The sequence below is a fragment of the Hipposideros armiger genome, unplaced genomic scaffold, assembly GCF_001890085.2.
Source record: "Hipposideros armiger isolate ML-2016 unplaced genomic scaffold, ASM189008v1 scaffold_539, whole genome shotgun sequence".
NCBI classification, from domain to species: domain Eukaryota; kingdom Metazoa; phylum Chordata; class Mammalia; order Chiroptera; family Hipposideridae; genus Hipposideros; species Hipposideros armiger.
The window spans coordinates 738,005-764,264 of record NW_017731889.1 but is presented as its reverse complement, the minus strand read 5'-3'; the positions used below and the strand labels follow the sequence as shown (position 1 = coordinate 764,264).

At 42.3% G+C, this 26,260-nt stretch overlaps 2 protein-coding genes across 3 annotated transcripts in view; one reads left to right on the top strand and one right to left on the bottom strand.

Moving 5' to 3' along the window:
• The window catches only part of FANCC (FA complementation group C), a 260,271-nt gene that overhangs the window by 208,185 nt on the left and 25,826 nt on the right, over positions 1 to 26,260 (top strand). For both annotated transcript variants that reach the window (XM_019668799.1, XM_019668798.1), the window contains exons 8-10: positions 13,089 to 13,245; positions 22,259 to 22,311; positions 23,636 to 23,735. In XM_019668799.1, coding sequence (XP_019524344.1) covers positions 13,089 to 13,245; positions 22,259 to 22,311; positions 23,636 to 23,735 — 310 coding nt within the window. The remainder of the gene's footprint in view (positions 1 to 13,088; positions 13,246 to 22,258; positions 22,312 to 23,635; positions 23,736 to 26,260) is intronic.
• The window catches only part of AOPEP (aminopeptidase O (putative)), a 433,403-nt gene continuing 429,951 nt past the window's right edge, over positions 22,809 to 26,260 (bottom strand). The window contains exon 17 of the mRNA XM_019668789.1: positions 22,809 to 23,714. The gene's annotated coding sequence lies outside the window, so the exon portion shown is untranslated. The remainder of the gene's footprint in view (positions 23,715 to 26,260) is intronic.

Sequence of the window (26,260 nt, the reverse complement as noted above, 5' to 3'; positions counted from 1 at the left end):
GCTTCAATGAACACAGTGGTGCATATGTCTTTTTTAATTAGTTTTTTCATATTCTGCAGATAAATATCCAGAAATGGAATAACTGGATCATATGGTAGTTCTGTTCCTAATTTTTTGATGCATCTCCATACTGTTTTCAACTCATACAACTCAACAACAAAAAACAACCCAATTAAAAAATGGGCAGAGGATCTGAATCGACATTTTTTCGAAAGAAGGCATACATATGACCAACAGGCATGTGAAAAGATGTTCAACATCACTAGTTATCAAGTAAAAGCAAGTCAAAACCACAGAGAGATATCACTTCACACCGGTTAGAATGCTGTTATCAAAAAGACAAGAAAAGGGCTGGCCAAGTGACTCAGTTGGTTAAGAGCGCGAGCTCTGAGCAACAGGGTCACTGGTTTGATTCCCAAATGGACCAGTGAGCTGTGCCTGAGCTGAGCTGCCACTGAGCTGGTGAGAGCATGTGCTCTTGGCAGCAAGGTTGCCTGTTTGCAACACCCCTATGGGATGGTGGACTACGCCAGCTCCCCGCCCCCGCCAAACTAAGATTGAACGCAGCATCTTGAGCTGAGCAGCCGCAAGCTGCCAACAGGAGGCCGAATGGCTCAGTGTGCAACAAAGTTGCTGGTTTTATTCCCGCATGGGATGGAGGTCTGCGCCCCCCTGCTTCCCTCTGGAGCTGAGGTTGCGCTCTCCACAGCTAAGATTGAAGGACAACAACTTGATTTGGAGTTGATAGGTCCTGAAAAAACACAATGTTCCCCTTCCCTAATTCCCCAACACTGTTCCCTTCCCCAATTCCCTAATAAAATCTTTAAAAATAATAATAATCATAGTTGCTTTAGTTTGCTGTCTGATAGTTCCAACTTCTCTGCAATGCCTGGTTCTGATTCTTGCTCTGTCTCTTCAATTGTGTTTTTTTCCTTTTGGTAACCCTTGTAATTTTTTTCTTAACAGCTAAACATGATGTACTAGGTTAAAGGAACAGCTGTAAGTAAGTTTTTGTAACGTGGTGAGGTGTGTGGGGAGGGGAAGTGTTCTGTAGTCCTGTGATTTGTGAGCTTGTGATCCTCACAAGAGTTTCTCAATTTTTTCTCCCCTTAGTTGGGACAGGATACCTAGCACTGGCTGGAACTGATATTTTCTTTTCCCCAAGTCAGTTAGGCTCTGATAATACCCCAACAGGTAAGGCTCTGGTTAACTAGTTTCCCGAGGGCAGGCCTTGTTAAGAACAGTGTGCTCTGTTGTATTTAGAAATGGTTCCTTTTCCCCTCTTCCTGCTTAAAGCAGGAGTGGATTTTTCTCCATTATTTACTGTGAGAACCTGGTCGAGCTCCTTGAGGTAAATCTCACAATACCTTGGTGGCTCCTCTATGACTGAGTCCCCCTGGAGTTTTTAACTGTCAGAGTTGTCCACACTGAGCCTCCAGCCACTCCCTAATTTACAGTTCAGGTTTCCCTGCCCCAGAACAGGTTCACGCGGTGATTTCTCCTTGTGGCTCTCTGCTCGGGAGCCACTATTCCCTCTATTCACTTGTCTGTCTCACCAGTCTTGTGGACCAAGATTTTCTCCGTGTCCTTTCCTCTCTTACAGATGCCAGAGAGCTGTTGAATTGTCAGTCTGTTCTTTTACTGTTGGTAGGACAAGGGTAACTTCCAAGCTCCTTACATGTGGAATAGGAAACCTCTATATGGTACATTAAAAAAATATATAGGGCCGGCTGAGTGGCGCGTTGGTTGAGTTGGCTTGGGACGCCAGCTCTGAGCAGCAGGGCCCAGGTTCGGATCCCCCATGAGGGCCAGTGACGCTGTGCCCTCTACAGCTAAGATGATGAACAACTGCTCAACCTGGAGCTGGGCTGCCGTGAGTCGCCAGTGATGGCATAGGCTGCAGTGGGGCTGGCCAGCAGCTGGCATGCACTTTTCCTGAGCTGCCGTGAGCCGCCGTGAGCAGTGGTTCAATGGCCAGCGAGCGGCTGCCTCAGCCAGGAAGAGTGCAATGATAATAGCAACATAGGCCAGTGAAGTGACGTCCTCCACAACTAGACTGAAGAACAAAAGGACAGCAACTTGTCTCTTCCCCTTCCCCCAATTCCCCAATGCTGTTCCCCTCCCTCAACTCCCCAGTAAAATCTTAAAATATATATATATGTGTGTGTAGGTATATATATATATATATATATATATATATATATATATATATATATATATATATATATACAATACTGTTGTATCTAAAAATTGACACTAATTCCTTATCACATATTTAGGGAGAGAGCAAATTCTCCTATAGTCTCAATTTTTATATATATACTATATAGTTGGTTTGTTGGAATCAGAGTCCAAAGTCCACACATTGTATTTGATTGTTACTTCAGAAGTCTCTTTCAATCTGTAGGTTCCCAACATCTCTTTGTTTTGCAAATTATTTGATAGCTAAGGAAGGACTGGTATCTTTATAATGTTAAGGCTTTTTACCCACCGAGCCAAGAACACTCACATCCTTCTATTTGTTCAGGTTTACTTTTATGATCTTAAAAGAGTATTTTACATATTTCCCACATTCTGTAAGAATGTTCATTCTGCCTGAAACCTGACAAGATAGTTCAAAAAATTTAATAACTCTATGATCAGAAATTTGACAAAATTAAAAGCTTAATAGAATTTTTTTTGTCTCCTCAGTAGACATAAAATAAAAAATGTTTTAGACATTTTTTTATTCCTAAGATTTTTGTAGTATTTTTGTTTTTATTTTTTGGCTGTAATAAGTCTTCCCACCTTCAGATTGGTTTTTATTATATCATTACATTTGAGAAATGAACAGCCTCAAAGCCACTGTCATTCTTTCAGTGACTTCAGGGGAAGTAGTTACCAGTGTAGTATTTCCCGTTTTTCATATATGACTCTTAAAAATTTGGATGTATACTTTAATTTGTATGAAATGTTATAATCCAGGAATTTGTTAAGGTAAGATTTGGAAAGAGAAATAGAAAGTTAAATCATTTTATGTTTTAAAAAAATGTCATAACATAATTTTCCTGGTTAAAATGTAAAGTCTTTTTTTCCTACCTTCACTAAACCTCTGTTAGAAGTGACCCAATAAGCTTGAATTTCCTGAGGAGTCTGACCAGTTAGTTATCTTTGTTGTTTATGTAAGATATTGAGTAATAATTCATTTGAAATCTGTCTAATGTGGTAAGGATACTTCATGTGCATGTACACTCATATCCTTTTCCTGAGTGTGCACTGCAGGTGACAGTGGTTTCCCTCACCAGCTTACGTTTTTCACACTCCAAAGCAGTTTTTCAAAGTACGCATTTACTTCTAAGTAAATGCTCTTTGGCTTTCACCTTGGCAGCTCTCTTCCTGATTTATTTAGTAATACATTTCCTTGAAGAATATGATCTTAGCATCCTGTATTTCCAATCTTACCTGTCCATCAAGTATTAAAATGGGAGTGTGCTCCCTACAACCTCTGTGAAACCCCACAAAGCTGGTTTAGAAATTACTGGCGAGGAAGAGATTTGTTAGAATAGCCACTGTTACTCATCTGGCAGTGCTCAGATGAAAGCCGAGGGCAGCGGTTCCATGAGTAGGCTGAACTCCTCCTTTGCTATTTTCCTTGTGATAGCACATTCTTCCTCAGCAACTAATAACATTTATTCAGTTTGGAAAATACACAGGGGACAGACTGTCCAGAGATGCTGGGTGGTCTTCAACGTGTCCAATTCCTATGGCTTCAGCTCAGCAAGTTCCCCAAGCAGTGGCGTAAGGGCTGGAACCTTTCCATGGACACTTTCCCATAGAGAGAGCATCCCAGGCACATGTTGACACAGAGAGGCTGATTCAGTTAATCAGAGCAAATTACCACCCCGACCCCCATCGCCCCCCTCCCCCAGCCCCTTGAGTAATTCCCCAAATGTGCAGCATGGTCATTTGGAAACAACATACTTCCTCTGACCGATGTGCCCTGCCCTGTGTTTAGCCTTCCAACTATTTGCTTACCACAGTATACCAGTGGAATTTCATCTGTTTTACAATTGGCTGGTGTCTTTGGCCTTGGCTTCCACACACAGTCATGTATTTTCAGAAATGGGCTGCTTGGATTCTTTTAAACAGCAGATGCTTGCCCCTTTGTGTAGTTTAGATAACCTGGAAGAACTTTCTAATTTATTGGCCTAAATGTCAAACCTAACTTCTTGGATCTATACTTGGGGTTGTTGTCATAGCCACCTGCAGACAGCAGAGCACGTAAAACCTTTCTGGGAGAGCTGCTGAGAGCCTGTCATAAGGCTGTGGAGTCCAAGTAATTCCATATGACGTGTCCTCCAAGGCAAATCTAAATCCATTGCTTCAGAAATATTGAGATGTTTGATGACTGGGTAGAGTATTGTTTTCTACACACTGAGGTGAGTGAGCCAATGAATAAGTGAAAGAAAGAGTGGAAGCATGACTGACCAGCAGACCTCAGGGGTAACTGAGTGTTACGTAGGGTGACCATACAGTTATAACTTGTGGACCATAACACTTTTGAGAGTTAAAAGGAGTGCCTTTTATAATTATGGTGGGATAACAGATATAAACTTGTCCAAGGCACACTGGAACATATTTAAGTGGGTCCAATACTGTAATACAAGGTGTGACAATTAAGTTTGCGAACTCATCCTAGAAAAAGTGCTACATACCTCGTTGCTGAATATCACTATGGTCACCTTCGAAGTACTCCCCTTGGGGAAGCTATGCACCAATGCCAGAGCCTAGTCCACCTTTCAAAGCAACTTTGGAACTCTTTCTATAATGGCCGGCCATCAGAGCTATCATCGTATTACCCTTGATGTCCTGAAGGTCATCAAAATGTCTTTCTTTCAATATTTCCTTTATCTTTGGGTAAAGAAAGAAGTCATTGGGGGCCAGATCAGGTGAGTAGGGAGGGTGTTCCAGTACAGTTATTTGTTTACTGGCTGAAAACTCCCTCACAGACAGTGCTGTGTGAGCTGATGTGTTGTCATGATGCAAGAGCCATGAATTATTGGAGAAAATTCAAGTTGTGTAACTTTTTCATGCAGCCTTTTTAGCACTCCAGATAGTAAACTTGATTAACTCTTTGTCCAGTTCGTACAAATTCATAATGAATAATCCCTCTGATATCAAAAAGTTAGCAACATTGTTGCAACAAGTTCGTGAACCTAATTATCAGACCTTATATGCTTAGGACAGTGCCTGGCATGCAGAGTAACTGTTAGCATGTTGCTATTATTATTGACTTTATTTATTTATTTATTTATTTATTTATTTATTTATTTATTTTAAGCTGAGCCATCCTGCCACCTGTTGGCAACTCAGTGGCTGCTCAGCTCAGGCCTGGAATCAAACTACTGTTGCTCAGAGCTCAAAGTCTTGAGCGAGCTCTTAACCAACTGAGCCACTCGGCCAGCCCATTATTGACTTTAATAAAAATTGTTTTTTATAATGTTTTATTAAGATTTCTCAAGCTTGTATCTTTTCTTACTAATGAAAATATCACTCAACTGAGGCCAGATGTAAGCTAAATTCCCACTACTGAATTATAACAACCCCCCAAGATGCTTCATAAGAAAACAAAAGGAATTCCAAGAAAAGGCTGACCCTCAAGCAAGCTTCTAGTTTCGTGTTTTTTCAGCTCAGATAAGAAAAATCAGGCTTTAAATGTTGTCGAATAATATGGGCAAATGTCTAAATGAAGAAAGGCTAGTGTAATATCAAGGACAGAAAGTTAGCAAAGAAGTAGTGGTGACTAAAACTCCCATTTCTATTTATCCATTCATTGAGACTTCCTGACTTTTTCAGAATCTTAATGAGACATGGTCACAAAATTAGTCATTAAAAAAGTTAACTTTCAAATAAAAGCCTGCTGATACTACTTTGTAATAGACATTTCAGTGGTGTGGGCTTGGACGTTTCCTTTGCTTGGTGTTGCTGCTCTTTGCTTTGAGAAGTGACCTCTCTCCAGGTATAAGTGATAATGATGGCATATTTCCTCAGTTTAATGTATTTCTTAGATCAGGTTTTCATGGAAGTACATCTCTGAGTCATAATAGAAAGTATTCTTTCTATTTTCAGTTCCTTGGAATCAGGTAGCTCTCCAGAAAAGCTAGTCTCAATTTTTGTGGGCTTCTTGGGCAGACCAGGCAGCGCTTGTTCTCTTTCTGGGTTTGAAAGGTGAAGTAATGCGGTGTTTGCCTCATAGGAGGAGGTCCCTCCCTCTCCTCTGCCTCTCAGCAGCTTTAGAACACATTTCCCCTGACAGGCACCACCCTCATTAGGAACCTTTCTGGCAAAGAACTGAATCCCCCATTCTGGTTTTTTATTGTAGCTATAAAAAACATTTGGAGCCAAAATTATTTAATAAGCAGCTGGATCAGTTTCTTTACCTACCTTTTTTAAAAGAGGATATGACAAACAACTGCCTCACTAAATTGAGTATTTGGGGGGAACAAAGTACGGTTTTCTAAATGTCAAGGAGGCATTTGTCTAAAAAAGTCTAAGCATGAGATGTTGGACAGGGCAGTGTCCTATCCAGGCGTCTCCTGCCTTGTGTCAGAAATTGTTACCAAAACTCAGATGTTCTACATCAAAGCACTGACTAGAAGTCTGTTCCTCAGTATTTTAAAGGAGAAAATTATAATGTATTATTCATAAGTCACAACTGCCCTACCATTTCCCTAAAACATTGTTATAACACAGAAAACTCCCTGTGATTATTAGGTAGGAGTTTTGGAGAGCCAAGTTTTTATCTTATCCTGTTTCCCTTGAATTTGTCATTTTAATCAGTATGCAGACTGAATGGCTGGAACAAGTATAGTTAGATGAGAAAAAAGATAGCCTTAGAGTTTCTATGACTAACATGTTGAATAGAATGTTTTTCAGTGTCCCTAAATACATTTTTTCTTTTAAACCAGCATTTTGGATACCCCTCAAGGGATATAGATCCAACTCGTTTTTTAACATTGAATATCTTCCCTAATATGAATGGACCATAATATTTTTAGCTATTTGCCAATGTATACATTCAAGTTGTTTCTCATTTTATCTTTATAATATTGGGGCTGTAAATATCCTTTAACTGATGCTTTCATTACTGCTAGGTAGATTCACAAAAGTATGATTATTAAGGCCAGGGACATGTGTATTTTATACTTTATTAGATGGTACCACATGACTTAACCAAAAAGGCAAAACCATTCTCCATCCCACCTCTGAGGACACCCAGCCCCTATACCTACATCAATATTGGATGGCACTCTTCTAAACATTTGCTAACGTGAGGGTGAAAAATGGTATCTCCTTGATGTGTTAATAAGAATGGAAATCTGCATATTTGTATTGGCCATTTGCATTTTTCTTCTGTAATTTGCCTTTTTTCCCAGTTTTTTTGAGATACAATTGACATGTAATGTAATTTGACTTTTTTATTTCCACACCAACTTGGTACACATTTAGAACATTGCATGCAATATGAATGTGTTGGCCCAACCAAATGCTGTTAGGAAAGTATATTAAGATCATATTGCTTTGGTGATTTATTCATCCAGGACTGCTTATAAAGAGTTAAATCTTTGAAGTTTTAGAGCAAAATAGATTTTATTGATAATACATGATTCACATATTGGACACGGATCCATAAATTTAATCATCACAGTAATTACTAGTAGAGTGTGCCCTGAATCAAGGATCTAATCAAAAGACAGTTGTTAACATACACATTTTTCAAAGCGAGTCTGAGACTAGAACAAGAATATTATATTAGTCCTCCCTTATCTGTGGTGATTTCACTTTACGTGGTTTCTGTTACCTGTGGTCAACCGCAGTCTAAAAATATTAAATGGAAAACTGCAGAAATAATTCCTAAGTTTTTAAATTATGTGCTATTCTGAGTGGCATGATGAAATCTTGCCCTTTTCTGCTTTGTCCCGCTCCATCCTGCCCAGGACATGAATCATTTGTCCAGCATATCAACTCCACTTCATCTCACACGCAGGCATTGTATCATCAGCTATCATCATCACAAGAAAAGAAGGGGGAGCACAGTGCAATAAGATATTTTGAGAGAAAGACCACATTCACATAACTTTTATTATAGTATATTGTCATAACTGTTCTATTTTATTAGTTATTGTTGTTAATCTCTTACTATGCCTAATTTATATGCTAAACTTTATCATGGATATATATGTATAGGAAAAAATGTGATATGAGGTGTGATCAAACAATACAGTTAATGTTTAATAAAAAAATTATTACTGTAAAAGACACATTGACATTAATCTCCCTCAAAATACTCCCCCTTGCTTTGAACACATTTATCCCATTATTGCCACTTTCTGAAGCAGTTTTAGAAGTCCTCTTTTGTGAGTGTCTTTAGTTGCATCATTGTGGCTGCCTCAATATCCTGAATCGATTCAAAACATTTACCTTTCAGGGTCATTTTCTCTTTGGGGAAGAGCCAGAAGTCGCAGTGCCAGATCCGGTGAATAAGGTGGATGAGGACACACCATAATTTTTTTATTTGATAGGCCTTGCAATACCATAAACGATGTGTGATTGGAGCATTGTCATGATGGAAGATGATTGATGGCACACTTTAAAACAAAGCTTCTCTCAACCGTAGCTCACACCCAACTAACTGCACCAAACAAGTTGAAACTTGTCACACACTGCTACTGAGGTTAGACATGCTACTTCCTGTATTGAAGATCCCTGCCTTTCCATCGGATGGCACCCAGCATCAGCATTCACTGTATTTTCTGATCACAAAGGTTCCGTGTCACACATCGCTTCTGGTACAATTTCTGTCAAATAAAAATATCACAGTGTGTCCTCATCCACCTTCTTCACCGGATCTGGCACCATGCAGCTTCTGGCTCTTCCCCAAAGTCAAAATGACTGTGAAAGGTCAACGTTTGAATCGATTCAGGATATCAAGGCAGCCACGACAGCGCAACTAAAGACACTCACAAAAGAGGACTTCCAGAACTGCTTCAGAAAGTGACAAAAATGATGGGATGAGTGTGTTCGAAGCAAGGGGGAGTATTTTGAGGGGGATTAATGGCAATGTGTCTTTTACTATAATAAATCTTTTTTTTTTAATTTAACCATATTATTTGATCACACCTCGTGTATATATAGGGTATGTATGTATATATAGGGTATATGTATGTATATTTAGTACTATCTGCTGTTTCAAGCATCCACTGGGGCCTTGGAACATACTCCCCGCAGATAAGGGACAACTCTGTATGTATGTACTGCCTCGAGTATAGAACTTTTGTAGCTCTTATGTAAATTTGTAACTAAGCAGTATCTTTCAATTCAGATATTTAATGGAACTACCATTTTACACTAGCTTTGGTTTTACATTTGTCATATTTATCTACTACTTATTCTCAACAGCTTGTACTGCTGGGCATCACCCAGCCACTGTGGCCTGTGTGATAGCAGACATGACACTGCATTGATGCTCAGAGAGCCTAGAAATGGTGCTGCCTCTGAGCAACTTCCACTGAAGTGAGAAACTTTTCTAATGGTGAACATATTTATTTCATAAGGACCCTGAGAAAAAGATAAGGTGTGATGAGAGCAGTTTAAAAGACACCCCTGCTATTTGGGGAGGGAGGGGCCTCTCCTCTGTGTACCTCAGAGCTTCCCACCTCTGAGGGGCTACAGAAGCTCCCTCTACTCCCAAGGAGTGTTCTGCTTCCTCTAGAAAGCTGGACAGACATGATTCCCAGGGGCCCATTAATGTGGCTAAAGCTGGCTGACAGCCTGGACTTGGAAAAGACTCCCCAAACATGAAGCGAGTGCACACATGGTCCTGGTATCTGGCTTATCTTTGGAAAGCCATCTGCTCTTCCCCGGGGCCCAGGCCCCGTGTTCTGAACAGCACCTTTCCCTCCCCTTCCTGCAGAGTGGAAAGACTTCTGTGTAACCTGAATCTGAGGACCAGTTCTAGTATCAGACCTCATGGGTTCAAATCATAGCTGTAAATCCTTGATCCCTCTCTGACCTCAATTGCCTTGTCAATTAAACAAGGATAATAATGGTACCTGTCTTGTAGGGTTGTTATGAATATTAAAATACAGGTAAAATGCTTGGCATCATTCCAGGTAAGCCCTTAATAAATGGTAGCTGTGGGTCCTTCAGTCCCCATCCTCCCCTGCTCTGCCCCTGGCCCTCCAGCAGTCAGCCATGCTTTCCCGGAGCACACAAAGCCACCACCCCATGCAGCCGTCTGGTGGCGCAGTCTCCTCAGCCATCCTGAAGGCCTGGCTGCTGTTCCGCTTCCTCTCTTCATTGACTCTGCCTTCAGTTTCCATCCCCCATCAAAACTGTATCCTGGGGGAGGTCACAGTGGGCTGTGCAATGCAGTGCTTTGCCTCCCTCCCAGTGTCCTTTTAGCGTTGTTGGTCACGGCCAGGCTGGCCTTCTGTCCTCGGTGACATTCTCTGTTTGCATGTCCCCTACCTCCTTCTGTCTGCTTCTCGTCTTCCTCCTCTAGGGTTGGCACTCCTCGGGGTGCAGACCCAGACCTCTTCTCCCCACTCGGGCCTCTCTCCCTGAGAGTTCTCATCCATTCCATGCCCCTGACAGCTCCCTAATGTGTGTCTTCAGTCCCGACCTCTCCCCAGAACATCCAACTTGGATATTCAAGGACCTGTTTCATATCTCTGTTGGCTTGTGCCTCAGATATGCTGAATTTACACACCCCAGACTGAGCTCTTAGTTAATCCTTGACAGATGTTATCTTCCCTTCTTTCCGAGTAAGTTCTATGTCCATCCATCTGATTGCTCAAGAAACCTGGGCTAGCCTTGATCCCTACCTCAGCTGCACCACCTGTCATCATGTTCTTTGCCAGGGTACTTTGATATTACTGCTGACACACGTTGCAGGCATTCTTCACTCTGTCTCCACTGCCACCCAGGTCCCAGCTGGTACCAGCTTCCCCAGACTCTCGGTCTCCCTGCACCCATTCCCCTCCCTGCACTCAGAGTGAGCTTTGGAATGTTAAGTTGCATGCCAGCACTCCTCTGTTTGAAATCCTTGGGCCAGAATAATCACAGAATAAAATCCCAAATGCTTACTTTGGCCTATGGTACTGCACAGCCTCATTATAAGTCACCTCACCTTTGCTCCCCGGGGCTTCTTTCCTTCTGACCATGCGCTTCCCTACCTCAGGGTCATCACGGCTGCTGTTCCCTCTTCTAGAATGCCCTTCCCACTACTCTTCACCTAGCTAACCCCTGACCACCTTATCTAAGTCAGGCCCCACCTGTCCTTCTCTTTACCTTATCCTGTCTTGCCCTTCATTGCCTTTATCACAGCTTGGGGTGTGTGTGTGTGTGTGTGTGTGTGTGTGTGTGTACACGTGTACGCATACGTGTACTCGCATACCTCCCGCTGGGCCCTGAACTGCTGAGGGTACAGACTCGGTCTATTTTGTTTTTAATTGTTTGGGCTGCACCTGGCACACTGAGTTCCACACAGGAAGTGCTCGGCCATCTTCTTAGAATGAGTGACCACCAGCTCCTTGCCGTCCAGTATAATAGCGGAGGTGGCACGGGAATGGCAGCCCAAAGCACTGATGCCACAATAGAGGACATGCATAGTGTGGCCCCAAAATGTGCCAGGTGATGCGGGCTTGGGGGCACAGTGGCAGCTCTTCTTTGCCAGGCATAGGGAGGCGGGGGAAAGGGGTCCTGTAAGGCTTCCCAAAGAAGTTGAAGCTCAAGGTGAGGATGTGAGATCAGAAAGAGGGTCGGAGGAGGCATCCCTTCCTCGCTGTCTCCTGCCCTTCTGCCTGCTCCTGTGACAGACCCCACAACACTGGAGCTGCTTCTAGTCTTGCCCCACAGTAAATCCAGGACATGATCTACAGGAGGTATGCTGAGGGAGAAAAGAAACCACTAGAAATTGTTACCCTGTGTGTCCTGTCTATTCGTTTCCTGCCCTGTACCCAGTCCCTGGATTTCATGCCAGCTCCTGCAGAGAAAAGGCCCAGCAGTGATGGTGAAGGGAAAGACATTGATGGGGGTGGTGGGTAACAGGGAACCTTTGTGCCCCAGCTTTTGTTTTCCTTATTAAAAGCAGTAAGCATCTTTGACAGAACCTGGAAAGCACTCTGTTGTCTGTGATGCCACAGTGAAAGGGCAGGAGACTTCATAAGTCAGGGCTAAAAGAAGAAAGACCGCCCCAGCAGGCCAGAATGGGCCCAGTGGCTTAGAGGTAGGCACATGTCCCTCTCATGCTCCGCCCGGAGGGGGAAGTGGAGCTCCTGATGCGCTGACCTGACAGAAAAGGAACTTCCAGACACACTTTCCTGCAGAAACTGAGCTACACAAAGTGGTTGTGGTCTGTAGAGTATCATGTTATGGATCAGCTGTGGGTCAAATAGGTCATAACCACCATATGTGAAATTGTTGCTGAAGAAAAATACCTTTTAACTTTCAAGAAACAGATGTACAAATACAGTTATTGAATATTTACTAGGTGTCAAGCACTGTTCTCATTACTGTACGTGTGTTATTACTGCCTTTGATCATTTTGACAACACTATGGGGGAGATAGGCCCATTTTATAGATAACTCAACTGAGATTTAAAGGTTAAGTACTTTTCCCAAGGTCACATAGTAGTAGGTGGTAGCTCTGAGATGCAAACCCAAGTCTGATTCCACACTTGAAACCATCATGATGCACTTTCAAACATAGCTATTTCTTAAATTAGGGACTGCATTTACCTAGACATCTCAAGGCCTTTTTCTCACTCTCTGTCTTCCATCACTGTGTTTTTGTTTACCCTATTTGAAAGCATTTTTTTCTTTGAGCATTTCTCTAATTTCTTGAGTTGAAGTGGAAGCATGTTCACATTAGTTTGCAAATAGTTACTTGGTAAGTATTCATTGATACTCTTAAATATTAACTACTGCTATGACCACGAGGAAAAGACGATTCACAAATTTGTTTTTTTGTGTGTTTTGAACTCTCTTAATCTTATTTTTCCAGTAACCCATTTCTACTGAAAATTTTGTTTATTTCTTACTGAAAGGAAGAAGATTTCTCTCTCCAAGTCGGCTGTTATCTGCCTCTGGCTTCGACATCTTCCCAGCCTTGAAAAAGCAATGCTGCATCTTTTTGAAAAGCTAATATCCAGTGAAAGAAATTTTATGAGAAGCATCGAATGCTTTATGAAAGATTCATTGCTGGTACGTGTTGGACTTTGATGAGAAAAATCCTTAAAGAAGATGCTGGGTATCATTTTCATTAGGCATAGCAAGGGGGGAAATGTAAACAAAAGAGCAATTGACACCTTTTAAAATAATGATGTATTTACATTTTATTTTACAAATACCTACTGTAGGGGGCTTTTCTGCATACTGAGGGCATATATCAATAATTGGAGGGCCGGCCGAGTGGCTCCATTGGTTAAGAGTTTGCTCAAGTGTTTGAGCTCTGAGCAACAGCAGTTCGATGCCCAGCCTGAGCTGAGCAGCCGCTGAGCTGCCAACAGGTGGCAGGATGGCTCAGCTTAAAAATAAATAAATAAAATAATTGGTAGAGATTCAAGATTTGTTTGATTGTTGCACCTTATATTGCATATTCATAAGAGCTAACGTTTGGACAACAAACTTTTGAAACAGTATTTCTTATTTCCACATGAAAAATAAGTAAAAATGAAGATCTTATGAACAAGAGGAGGAATCAATTCAAAAATAAATTTTTAGCTCTTCACTAGAGGAAAAATAAGATACTCAAGAGACACAAAAGCAAACCTCAGGAAAATGGTTAAAACAACAGAAACAATTTAAGAATTCTGTATGTTTTCTTTTGCCCTAAGCCTGCTGCCTCGAACCCTAGCTCCATGCAGCGGCTTCCTGTCTCCCTGGTTCTCAGGGCTTCTCAGGCCTGGGGAGTCAGGGGCTCAGGGCAGGCTCCCAGGCCGTCCTCAGAGCCTGACCCTTCCCGGTGTTTTCCTTCTGTAGGAGGCTGCTCCGGAATTTAAGGACATTTCTGTAAGAACAGGAATAAAGACGATGCTCCCTGAAGAAACAATGCAGAAACTACAAGGAGGTGCCCTGGTCCCGAGGCATCCGTTTCGCAGGAACCTCAGTGGTCCAACATGCTTTCTCATTAGCTCTGGTAACCAGGGGAGATAGAGCACAGAGATTTTCTTCCTGTCACAGATGGAGAAAATTAGCACAGAGAGCGATGGGCAATAGTCAGATCTGAAGTTGGAGGGAGTGTTCGCTCTCTCCACGAAGCTGACATGGGAGGTGTGAGCTCTGAGCTCTGCATGGAGAGCCCTGAGGTAGCTGAGTTTACATGCCCCCCCACACCCCACACATACTTTCTATTTGTTTAATTCAGCTGGAACTTCTTGTTTTCTTTCTTTCTTTTTCAAATTGGAGGCTGTATAAAGGGATCATAGTAGATTCAGTTGCCTTCTTGCTGTATCCCGCTTCTTGTCCTAGGGCCTGATGGGTCCCCGCCAGCCCATGCATGTGAGTGTCCACGGCCATTCTTGCAGCCCTTGTGCCCTGGGCTACTCTGCCTTCCCGTCGTGGTTGTCCCAGTGGGTGGGGCATAGTGTTACAGTCACCAGCAGGCTTGCTGCTTTCACCTGTCAAGTTAGGTGGCTCAAACTGAACTGATTTGGAAATTTACAGTGTTTGATAGAACAAAAAAAAAAGGAGGGAAGGAAAAGAGATAGGTTTAAAGTCTAAGAGAGCCCGAAGAGAGGTTTTTTTTGGAAAATTACCACTTGACCTCACCATTCAAAAGAGTTGCACATTAAAGTGAGAATAAGAATGTTCCTCCTGGGCTGCCGTGAGTTGCCACCGGCATAGGCTGCAGCCCCTGCTGCATGGGCTGCCATAAGCTACCTGTGTGGCCGGCAGCCAGCGTGAGTGGCAGGCAGCTGGTGTGAGCTGCCAAGAGCCGCTGTGAGCTGCCGTCCAGAGGCTGGCGACCAATCTGCCTCACCGGGAAGAGCGCAGTGATAATACCAACATGGGCCAGTGAAGCGACGTCCTCCACAACTAGACTGAAGAACAAAAGGACAGTAACTTGTCTGTTCCCCTTCACCCAATTCCCCAGAGCTGTTCCCCTCCAATTCCCCAATAAAATCTTAAAAAAAAAAAGTTCCTCATACAAAAATAGTTACAATAAAATTCCAAATAAACAAAGGCTTTTAGAAGCCCCCTGGCATCCCATTTCAAGCATTACCTTTATTATCAGAGAACTCTCTGTATTTCTAACTTAAATGAACATGCAATAATTTAATTTTCTCTGATCCTTTTTCAGTGGCAAAATACACTAACTGAGCTACAGCCTTGCTTCCAAGGCCTTTATTCAACTTTCTTTGTTTCTCTCGATAGAAAAACTCGTTTCATTGGCTTTTCTGATTTGGTTTGATTCTGCAGCCTTTCTTTGGCCCTAGTGGCTCTTCTCTGAACCCTCTCTGTGTCCTTTTTACCTGTGGACGTCGTCAGGCTGAGCAACATTGCCGTAAGCACAGGATATCACTGCCAATGAGGGAGAGAGAAGGCAGGCACTCCATTAAACATCGTATTGGATAACCTTCAGCCTCCAGTTCATAGTTTAAAATAATCTTCCCCAGTCAAACAGCTTTGGAGTCAGTTGATATACAAAAGCATTTATCAGGGTCATGTGTATAGAGATTCAAGCTTCCATTATGGTTAAAGGGGGACTCCAGAGGGTGTTATTTGGTTTAATTTATTGTGGCATTGACAGGATGTGACCTCTGTGTGCCTTATGGTTCAAGGAGGTAATTACAGCACAGACCTGGAAGTTCCTGACTGGTGTGGACTGCTCTCCTCCGGCGTCCTGGGCCTGCAGTGCCAGAAAACCAGGCAGGCGGGGATAAGCCTGTGACGTGACTGAGTGATTAGAAGGGTAACCTGAAGAACGGGCTTCCTAATTGCATAATCTGATTCATTTATCGCAACCCTGTATCTTGGTGCAGTGACAGGGCCGTGCAGAAGTATCAGCGAGATCTTGGCAATTCAGATAGCATGGGGCTGCCGTGCTTTCCCCCAGAGGAAACTCGATGCCTATTACGTTAGCGTTGGATTCTGAGAGTAATTAAAGTGTGATGGTCTACGTAACTTGTATTTTATATGGAGCACTGTTAATTATGTTTCCTTCTCTGGGGACTGTCCAGAATTAGCCATGGAAATTCTATAGTTACCAAGATGTTGCAAAAACAAAAGATAAAAGTGTGGTACAGGTTATACAAAGTGAAATGATCTCTCCAAATGTTCTTTGGCCTCTCAGGGACTCAGAGGCCCAGTATTTTCCATTGAGACTATGAACAATAAGGCACTAATCTAATAGCACCTGAATTCTAAATGCATAGATATACGAAGTTTACTTTGGAGACTCACCCTTAGGCTTCCATGGGCTGGACCACCCCCAAGTACATGGTCACCTGCCACATTTGGTGTCTCCCAAGTAAATCACAGTATTAACCTCAGTTTGTCGTTTATCATGCAGACTGACACTTGTCAGAAGCAGGTGGTCTTATGTGTCCCGTGATGGAACAGGCACTGAAAGACCATAATCCATAGCTTTGGACCTGATCTTAGAAACTGATGTCACCAAAAGCAGTGGAAGCCACTTGCTAATTAGCAGCTTTCTTGACTGTTTGGATTCCCCAGGCTGGCCCAGAATCAGCATGTTATGATTTCCGGATACAAGTCTGTTTATGGAGCCCAGGAAGCTATTGTTCGTACCCCATTTGGATGAAAGGTGCTGGGTGGGTGGCAGGGTGGCCCTGTGCTGGCTGCCCTGCCGCACTCAAAGCCGAGCGGTAGCCTGGTTCCCATGTGCTCCCCGCCTGCCGCCTGCTCCTTGGGCTGGGTCCAGAGCGGTAGCTCCTTCACCTTCACAAGCTTGCCCAAGAGAGCAGGTGGCAAAGGAGGGTGGCGAAGCACAGGGAGGCAGGGTTGGTTTTTGTTTATTCATACTTGAAATAAAAAAAAAAATCTTCTCTCCTACCTGAAAGTCTCCATAGTGCAATTAAAATTAGTTCTTTATCTTGTCAAGTATGTCTCGATAAAACTGGGGGGGGGGGAATGAGTTCTTGATCTAACAAGAGATAAAGAATAAAAAAACGTGCAGGTACCTCCGTGTCCACCTTGTCATCCCTGATATGATAGGAGGTGTTCTTGTCTTCATTCCCCAGAGAGCAATTGTAACCACTTCAAAAAGGCAAAGAAACTTTTACAAAAAATTCCAAACACAGTTCTCCTTTAATAAAAGATACTGAAGAATTACCTCCACATCCTGGGTGATGTCGGTTTTCTGTGGTTGAGTAACTTTTTACTAGTGTTCTAGGGTTTTCTTTTTCTGCTTTTTCACTACCAATCTTTTCAGCATGCCTTTTTGGAGTTCTCTAATACGATGCATGTACTTTAACCAGAGCTGAAGTGGATAATTCAGCAGTGGTAGAATAGGGAAGTACATGGCAGCTTCTGCTTGTGGCTGAAAGGTAAAGAACCTGCGTCTCAGACAGTAGCTGCACTTCCCAGCGCCGACCTCAGGGGGGCACCAGATCACCCAGCATTGTCCCTGTAAAATGAAAGGCCTAGGTTGCAAGTTCTGTTTTCACTGTTGGGGATGCAGGACTTTGTAACCAGTCAGAGATGAAGGGAGAGAGAAAACGTTTAAAAATAAATAATACAAACAGGGCAGTGGTCGACCTGGGAGGCTGAGCTGAGAAGCAGGGGGCTGAGGAGCTAGCTGTCTTCCTGCTCAGGCTGCACAAGCTGATGGGATGGAGGCCACTGGGCCAAGCTAGTAAGAGGAACTTCAGATTAGGGGGTTTTGTTCAGCACCCTGAACTGGCATCCCTGTGTCTTAGTGCTCTGAGAGAGCGCGGGTAATTTAAAACACAAAAGTACATTTGGTACTTGTTAAGTTTTTTCTTTTTTTTTAAGTCTAGAAATGACAGATTTATCACTAATTAAACAATAATTGAATTATGGAGTACTGAAAAAGTTGCTTGTAGTATAAACAACATCTGGTAAAGATTAAAAAGAAAGAATATTTTTCCATCTCAAATTTGTTGAAAGAAACTTGAATGTTTTGGAACAAAATAGATCCTAAAATGTAAAAGAGATATTTATAGTCTTACATTTAGTATTTTGAAAGTAGAAAAGAAGAAAATGGCAAATAAAAAATACATATTTATAAAGGTATCTTATTTACATGATAGATGTGAAGGTTTTATTTAAGTAGATTTTTTTTAAAGCCAAATTGTTTTTGAGTTCAATAAAGGGGTTTACTGTTGAAATGACTCTTATGAAGGATCCTTTTTTTTAAGAGAAAGTTATTTTTTGATGAATATAGTCACCCTTTAATCTATATACATTTATTTACACAAGGGCTCCTGCCTGTCAAGGGTTTGAACGAGTCCCCTCCCTACACAGTGGGACAGGATGACTGGGTGGAGGGAAAGCGTCTCATCAGCCATTTCTTTCTTTTTTTTTTTTAAGGGGGGCTTGGGGTGGCAGAAGACCATTCCTGAGTAAAATATTTAAGCTACACTAAAATAGACTATGAAAGAGAATCTATTCCAGGCTTACTGAATTTCAGCTTCTTATCTCATCTGCAGTTTCCCTCTTTATTTCTTAGGGAAAAATATCTATGAAGGGTGATAAATGAAAAAGCTTGAGAATTTTTTGTTGTTTCTTCACGGCTTTTTTATTTTTTGTGAGGCATTCAGTTTTGTCTGAATTACCTCAAATCATAGTATAATTTCCCTCTCTGGCTTGTATTCTCTCTCTTTCTCCTCCCATCCCCATTCGCGCTCTCTCTCTCTCTCTCTCTCTCTCTCTCTCTCTCTCTCTCTCTCTCTCTCACACACACACACACACACACACACACACACACGGAGAATCAGAAAATGATAAAAAGAGGTAAGATTTCTTCAGAATTCTGTTCGTCCATGTTCTCAGGCCTCTTTTGAGAGGCAAGTGGCTTGTAATCATTGATGAATTAGAATGAAAATAACAGAGTAGACATTGACGGCAGAGAGGGAGCATTGATGTTATTTGCAGAGTAGACATTGAGGGCAGAGAGGGAGCATTGATGTTATTTGTACAATTCCTGGTACACGGTGACAAGCGGGCCTCTCCCTCACTTCTCCCCACAACACAGGCCTAGAGAACATGGCCACTGCGCATTTCTTCTGTGTTGACATTGTCTTTCCTTGTTTTGTTGAGGGCTGGCAACGGGCTGTCCTTCTAGCCAGGGAGGAGATACACAGTGCAGTTCTGCTGTGGAGATGGGAAGTGGGTGCACCCCAACAGAGCAATCTGGTCGGTAAGAAAAGGAAGCCAGAGTCTGGAGCTCTCCCTCATTGTCCATTCGTCCTCCGACATTTACTGAAAGGACTGGGGGGCGATGTGAGGAGGGGGAAGAAGGACAAACTCATGTTATTGATGGCCTCCTGGTGACATGGTTTCCCTAGACTTGAAAGAATCTGTACATAGAAATCGTTAGGCCAGATGGAGAAGAGAAGAGCTTGAGAAGGAACAGATTTTGGTAGGATGGAGAAAAACATACAAACAGATGGAACCTAAGAAAGGTCTTCTTTTCTTTCCTCATTTTTATGGGAAAGATAATAGCCTGGCTGTGGGGCTTCAGAGCTAGGGGCTGGAGTGCTGGGCTGCAGAGTGGCTCGTGTTGTGTTACTGTAGAGTACCATAAGACAGGACACAGAGGGTTAAATGTTTGCCTCTTCCCTCGCAAGGATGCAATAAAGATTTGGGGGGGTCGGGTGTGTGTGTGTGTGTGTGTGTGTGTGTGTGTGTGTGTGTGTGTGTGTGATTTATGGCTTCCAAAGAAGCATAAATTAAGACTTTAATTCTATTTGGAGGATTCGCTTGATAAGAAAAGCAGCTTAAGTTTGCTTTTGTGATTTGATGTCATTGGGACACATGGCTGGCCAGTGAGCATGCTGGGCTTCATGAGGGGACTCAGTGACCCTGAAATTATGTGGTCGGGAAGTGTAAAGAGTCTCATTTTAAAAACCAGTAAAGGCCACGGATGAGAGAAAGCTGTTCACAGCCCTGGGGCGGCAAGGGAGACTGGTTTTAAAATCAAATTTTCTTCCATTGCTATTTCAGCAGGGCCCCCCTGCCTTCTGGCATCTTACCTGTTTTAAAAGCTAAAATCAGGTGTGGAAGCAGGTTGAGAGCAATTAAAGGTCTGAAATATTTGGACAAAAAGAAATTGAAGAGGCAAATGCAGTGGCGTGGAGAGAGCAGGCTGATTCCACACAGTCTGGGGATATTTCAGATATTGAACTGTTTTGCTACAAAACACTGCATGAAAAGAAAAGTATGCCTGTGCTCTAATCCTCCTTTAACAAATGGAGTAGAACCTTCTTGCTTCTCCCTTGATTTTTATGGTTGCCCTGTTCTACACGTTGGGTCATCCTTTTCTTTGCCGTTTGGAAATCCTCGTAATTAGTACTGAATGATTTTCCACTAGCATCAAATTTATAGAGTGGCTCTGGAGTAGCTAGACCATTTAGAACCATTTTACCCTTTTTGGTTTTGGTTTTCTATCAGTGTGTTTTTAGGATCTGTTGGCCTGTGGGCAGGTGGTAGGGTTATTTGGTCTTAAACACTCTTGTTCAGGAGGCATATAGTCTGTATATGAAACTTGGAAAAACTGTTCTGGCAAATTTGACGACTCGCATTTCTTCAAGACAGGCAGTTTGCTTTTCACTTCTTGTTTGAATTTTCCATTATGAATACATAGAAACTTTTATGATATTTTCTGGGCATGTATCCAATGACCTGTTAATAACTGTTATTATTTACAGTGAAGCTAAGAAGCAGGGAGATTAACTGACTTGCCTGAGATCAAAACCAAGAATAACCTGCTTCTCTTCTGTTGAACCGTGCTTGTGGCAAATTACTTTCTTGAGTACATGATGAGTTTATCTATGAGCATTTTTAGTTGGTTTCTTTTAGATAAAAAAGCACATCAGTGGCAGACTGGGGATTATGGATTACTCTACTTAAAGAGTAGAGATTTGCAATTTATAAATCACAAATCTTTTTAAATAATTAAAAAGAAATCATCCCCCCATTTTAAGTGATGCTCTTGCCTGGAGCCTTCTGTGACAGCCTGTAGTGGTGGTGTGTGAACACTAGATGGCACACGTTCAATGTTACAACTCAAAACACCAGCGCAGAAGCAATAGTGGCAAAGAAAGCCTATGGTGATAGGCACCATTCTTTCCTCAGCGTGGTCCAGAACACTTGAAAGACAAAGCTTTCGTTTTTTCTTTTTTTCTTGTTGAAGAGGACTATGGAAAAAGGCTTCCCAAAGCTAGTCATATCGAACGTAATGTGACTTGAAGAAATTCCCCATAGGGCCTACTCCAGTAACACTTGGGTGCTACTGTAAAATGACCTGATTTATAATACTAGTAACATTTTCTTCCGGCTTAATCGCATGCTTTGAGCTCTGGCCAAAAAGATAAGGAGCCCAGGTCGGGCCCATGGAAGCCCCACCCAGGCCACAGCAGGTTGGCTTCTGAGATTCAAATTTTCAAAACCTGTCACAAAAAATATTCGTGGAATACATTAGGTTGCTTTCATCATTTAAGATGAAGATATTTTAATTTTTTTTATTAACCCTCTTTCATTCTAAATAATGTAAATTGCTAAATTCATAGTGCACTGAAATGTGATACTATTTAGTTCAGCATGGTGGTGGTCGTCACTACTTTCCTCAGTTACAATGCTGAATCATTATGACTCATTAGCAAATAGGCTGGAATGGAGGCGGCAGGCCCAGCGCCGACCTCGACCTCGTGGCACTTCTAGACCCTGTGAGGAGGTCAGACGCGTGCACAGTGCGTGTAGTCACTGCAGCGTGCGGGCAGAAAGTATTTTTACATTTTCCAGGATACTTACTCTTTTCTGCATCATATGGCCTTTTGTAGAAAATGTGGTATATGCAGGTATATAAAGATAAAATGAAGCTTGCCCACAATCCCCTTGCCCCAGGAGAACCACAGTTGGCATTTGTATGCAGGGCTTTTTCCACTTTTTTCTAACCCAAAGGAGTATGCCTGTTTTCAGTAGTTCTGGACAACTCATTTGCCTGATAATAGCAAGTTGAATGGAAGAAGTACTTCTGATAGTTACTTTCTCCCTGTCTTTTCCTTTACAGCCTGAAGCAGCTTGCCACCCTGCCATATTCAGAATGGTTGATGAAATGTTCAGGTAAATTTGTGCTATTTCTGCAAATAATCAATTATATAATGCTCCATTTCCAAATGTGAATTAAACTGCTGTGCTTTATCATGGGGAAATTAGTTTGATTCCATCTTACCCGTCTGAGCTTTTTGGTAAAACCTATGTGTCAGTGTATATGTAAAAGCCAATGCCTAAGAATTATGATAACCTTTTTTTAATCTTTTAAGATTCAAATAATGCTAGAAGAGTAGAATTGAATTAGATTTTAAATCATTAAATATTTGCATAGGATTTTTCTCAGCTCAAAATAAAGGGTCGCAGTGTACTTCCTTCACCACATGAGGGCTGACCAATCTTTTCAAAGGATTTTAAAGCTCAGGAAAACCAAGAAAAATAAATACATAATGCCATCTTAACAGAGCTTTTCTGAAAGGCAAAATCAACTATGCAAGTTATCTTACAACACTTTAATTTTTATTTTTCAAATAAGAGTACTTCTTGCGACTTGCGTTGCATTTACAGATGATGAGAGATGAGATCACTAAACACCAGGTTGGGGTATAGCTGACAGTTAGCGGGAGACTGGACCCCTGTCGGGAAGCTTGTCACTTGGGGAGACCTTCCAGCCTTTTTCAGGGGTTTGGTGCAGTCAGGATGTCTGTCCTTCCCATTCTGTACCCGTCCACCCAGCTGTCGCAGTAGGGGCCCCAGGACAGACAGCAGACACTGGGGAAAGGAATTTTTACAACAGCAAATAACCCAGCATTTGGGTTGGTCTTGAAACATACCAACTTTAAGCTAAATAAGCATAGAAATAAGAAGTCAGACTGCTGTTTTTAGTTTAAAGCTAGCAGAGTTTGACCTGATGTTTTGTTTGTTGGTTGGTTTAAACATAAAGAAAATTTAGTTGGATGAAAATGCACGGAAAGCAAACCAGCTACATGCAGATTCTTCCACCACTTTGGTGGGTGGATCTGACTAAGCCATTTACCCCCATGGGGAGTTCTTTCTCCACTTGAAAAAGCAAAAGGTCTATTGATACTGCATGTCTGGGCATACGGTGTGCAAATATTTGTAAAAAGCATCTGGGCCTATGTGGAAAGGATATGCAGTGCTTAATAATTTAAAAACCAAGAAAGGGAGTGCTGCACATTGCAGTTTTAAAGTATTTAGAAAAGGAATGACAAATTTCTCCTGTTTTCTCACACAAGGACTGAAATCTCAGCAGTAGAGATACTGCTGAAGCTTATGACACAAAAAGAATGTTTCCATGCTTCGCTTTTACAGTTCAGGCTCGTGTGTTTGCCCGATTAATCATTAAATGCCTGTGATCTGACATTGCATTGCTCAGGTCTGCACTCCTGGAAACCGATGGAGCCCCAGAAGTATTAGCCACTATTCAAGTGTTTACATGGTGCTTCGCAGACGCCCTGGAGAAACAAAACACACAGGTTCGTTATATTGCATATATTATTCATTCCCCCAAAGAGAAAAGGCTGATAAGAGCATTTGGCTAATCACCAGAAAGGAGCACTTTATTTTCATCGACTTTGATAGACTGTTTTGTTCATGAAGAAATTTCCAAATGAATGCCCTAGCGAAGGTAAAACCATTTTTATTGAAAGTAAATCAAGGTAGTTCCTGTCTGGCCTATGCCCTAGGACCCCAAAGCGTTTACCTGCTATTGTGTCAGAGAACTCAGTCATCCCAGCCTTGGAGAATGAATTTTCCAGACCGTGTGTGTGTGTGTGTGTGTGTGTGTGTGTGTGTGTGTGTGCGCGCGCGCGTGCTGTCTGCCGAGTGGGACTCTGCCCCTCCCAGCCCAGTGATAGGAATTCTGGAGTCTTTATCGCATGTGCTAAGAAGGAAATGCCACTTATTAGAAAGCAGTACTGAGCATTCTTAATTACTAGAGTTTCCATTCCTATGAGAGACCCAAGAGTGAATTGGCGCTCTCACAGGAGAGAAAGGAGGCAGAACGATAAGGAAAGATTTGAGTAACTAGAGGAGGAGCTAAGCATTGCAGTGCCCAAGAGGTGGGAGCTGGACATAATCAATAAGGAAGAAGGCAGGCCCAGTGGCCTGCAGAAGGCTTGTACTACAGCCCCATCTGCAGAGGCCAGGCAGCCCTGGGCAAGGACTGCTCGTCAGAGGGAAACAGGAGCCTTTTCTACCCAAGAGCTTCTACCTTCGGGCATTTTAACTGGCCTGTCGGCTGGCTCTAGGCTTTGCCTGTTCAAGGGCCTGGGTCCACCTGCAGCTTCCCATGAGGTATGTCCTGGTCCCTTGTGATGCTTTCAGCAGCCCGATGCAGGAGAGTGGTGCTGTGATACTTGGCTCTGCTAAAACCCCATACCGCCTTCCATCAAAGAGCCGTTGAGGTTTATCATTGCTTTTTAAGGCAATGATAAATATTTATGATGCATTTTTTTCCCCGTCTTCTCTTTCCCTAGGGAAGTTAGCTAGACTGTAGCAAACAGCGTTATCAACAGTACCCAGCCTGGAATTTGGGGGGGACTGGCTGGCCCTCACACTTATTTTGAGGCGTAACTATAAATATCTTTTATCCTCCCTTGGACATTCTTTGTATTCCCAATCAGGAACCGACCTCTGGAAAACCTCCCCCTTTGGCTCCTGGAACACACCTAGGCTGGTGTGGAGGACACTAGGGAAAGTTTTCTTACCAGCTTTGCCCCTGAGTATTGACCTTGGGCACTGCGGATTTGCAGTTGTTTTTGACTAATTTATTTTTCAATCTTTATTTTTTATTGAGATATAATTGATGTATTCTATTAGTTTTAGGTATACAACATCATGACCATATATATATATATGAAGATGATCCCCACAATGAGTCTAGTTAACATGTCATCATACATAGTTACAAAATATTTTTCTTGTGATGGGAACTTTTAAGTTCTACCATCTTAGCAATTTTCTTTTTTTTTTTTTCTTTTTAGCTGAGCCATCCCGCCACCTGTTGGCAGCTCACGGCTGCTCAGCTCGGGCTGACTCGAACTGCTGTTGCTCAGAGCTCAAACTCTTGAGCGAGCTCTTAACCAACTGAGCCACTCAGCCGGCCCAGCAATTTTCAATTATACAATACAGTATTATTAATTGTAGTCACCACACTGTATGTTACATCCCCATGACTTACTTATTTTATAGCTGCAAGTTTGTACCTTTCGATTCCCTTCACCCATTTCGCCAATCCCTTATCCGCCTCTAGCAACCACCAATCTGTCTCTGTATCTATGACCTTGGTTTCTTTCCTTCTTTTTTTTTAGGTTTCACATATGTAAGTGAGATCATATGGTATTGGTCTTTCTCTGTCTGACTTATTTCACTTAGCATAATGCCCTTGAGGTTCATCCATGTTGTTGCAAATGGGCAAGATTTCATGTTTTATGGCTGAATAATATTCCATTGCTCGTATATAATGGAATATTATATACATCACGTTTGACTTCAGCAAGTACAAGAGGTGCTCAAAGTGGTTACCATCAGCATCCAGACACTTCTGATTATGGCGAACTACTACTGCTTGAGCATAGATAACATCGCTTGAAATGTGTATACATTTTCTTGGCACCCCCTGGGCTCTCTACTCTGTTATGTTAATCTACGAGTCTGTTTTTATACCAGTTCCATATTGTTTTGATTACTATTGCTTTGTAATAAAGTTTGGAATCAGGGAGTGTGATGACTCGAGCTTTGTTCTTCTTTCTCAAGACTGCTTTGGCTATTCAGGGTCTTTTGTGGTTCCATACAAATTTTAAGACTGTTATTTCTATTTCTGTCACTTTTAATTTAGAACAGTACCCTGACCAAGCTACCTGTGTTTGGTGGTACAGGGGCACACGCAGGTCCTGATGGAAGGCCCCCCCCCGCCCCGCCCCATTGTTTTTTTTTTGTTTTTTTTTTTAGCTGAGCCATCCTGCCACCTGTTGGCAGCTCAGCGGCAGCTCAGCTCGGG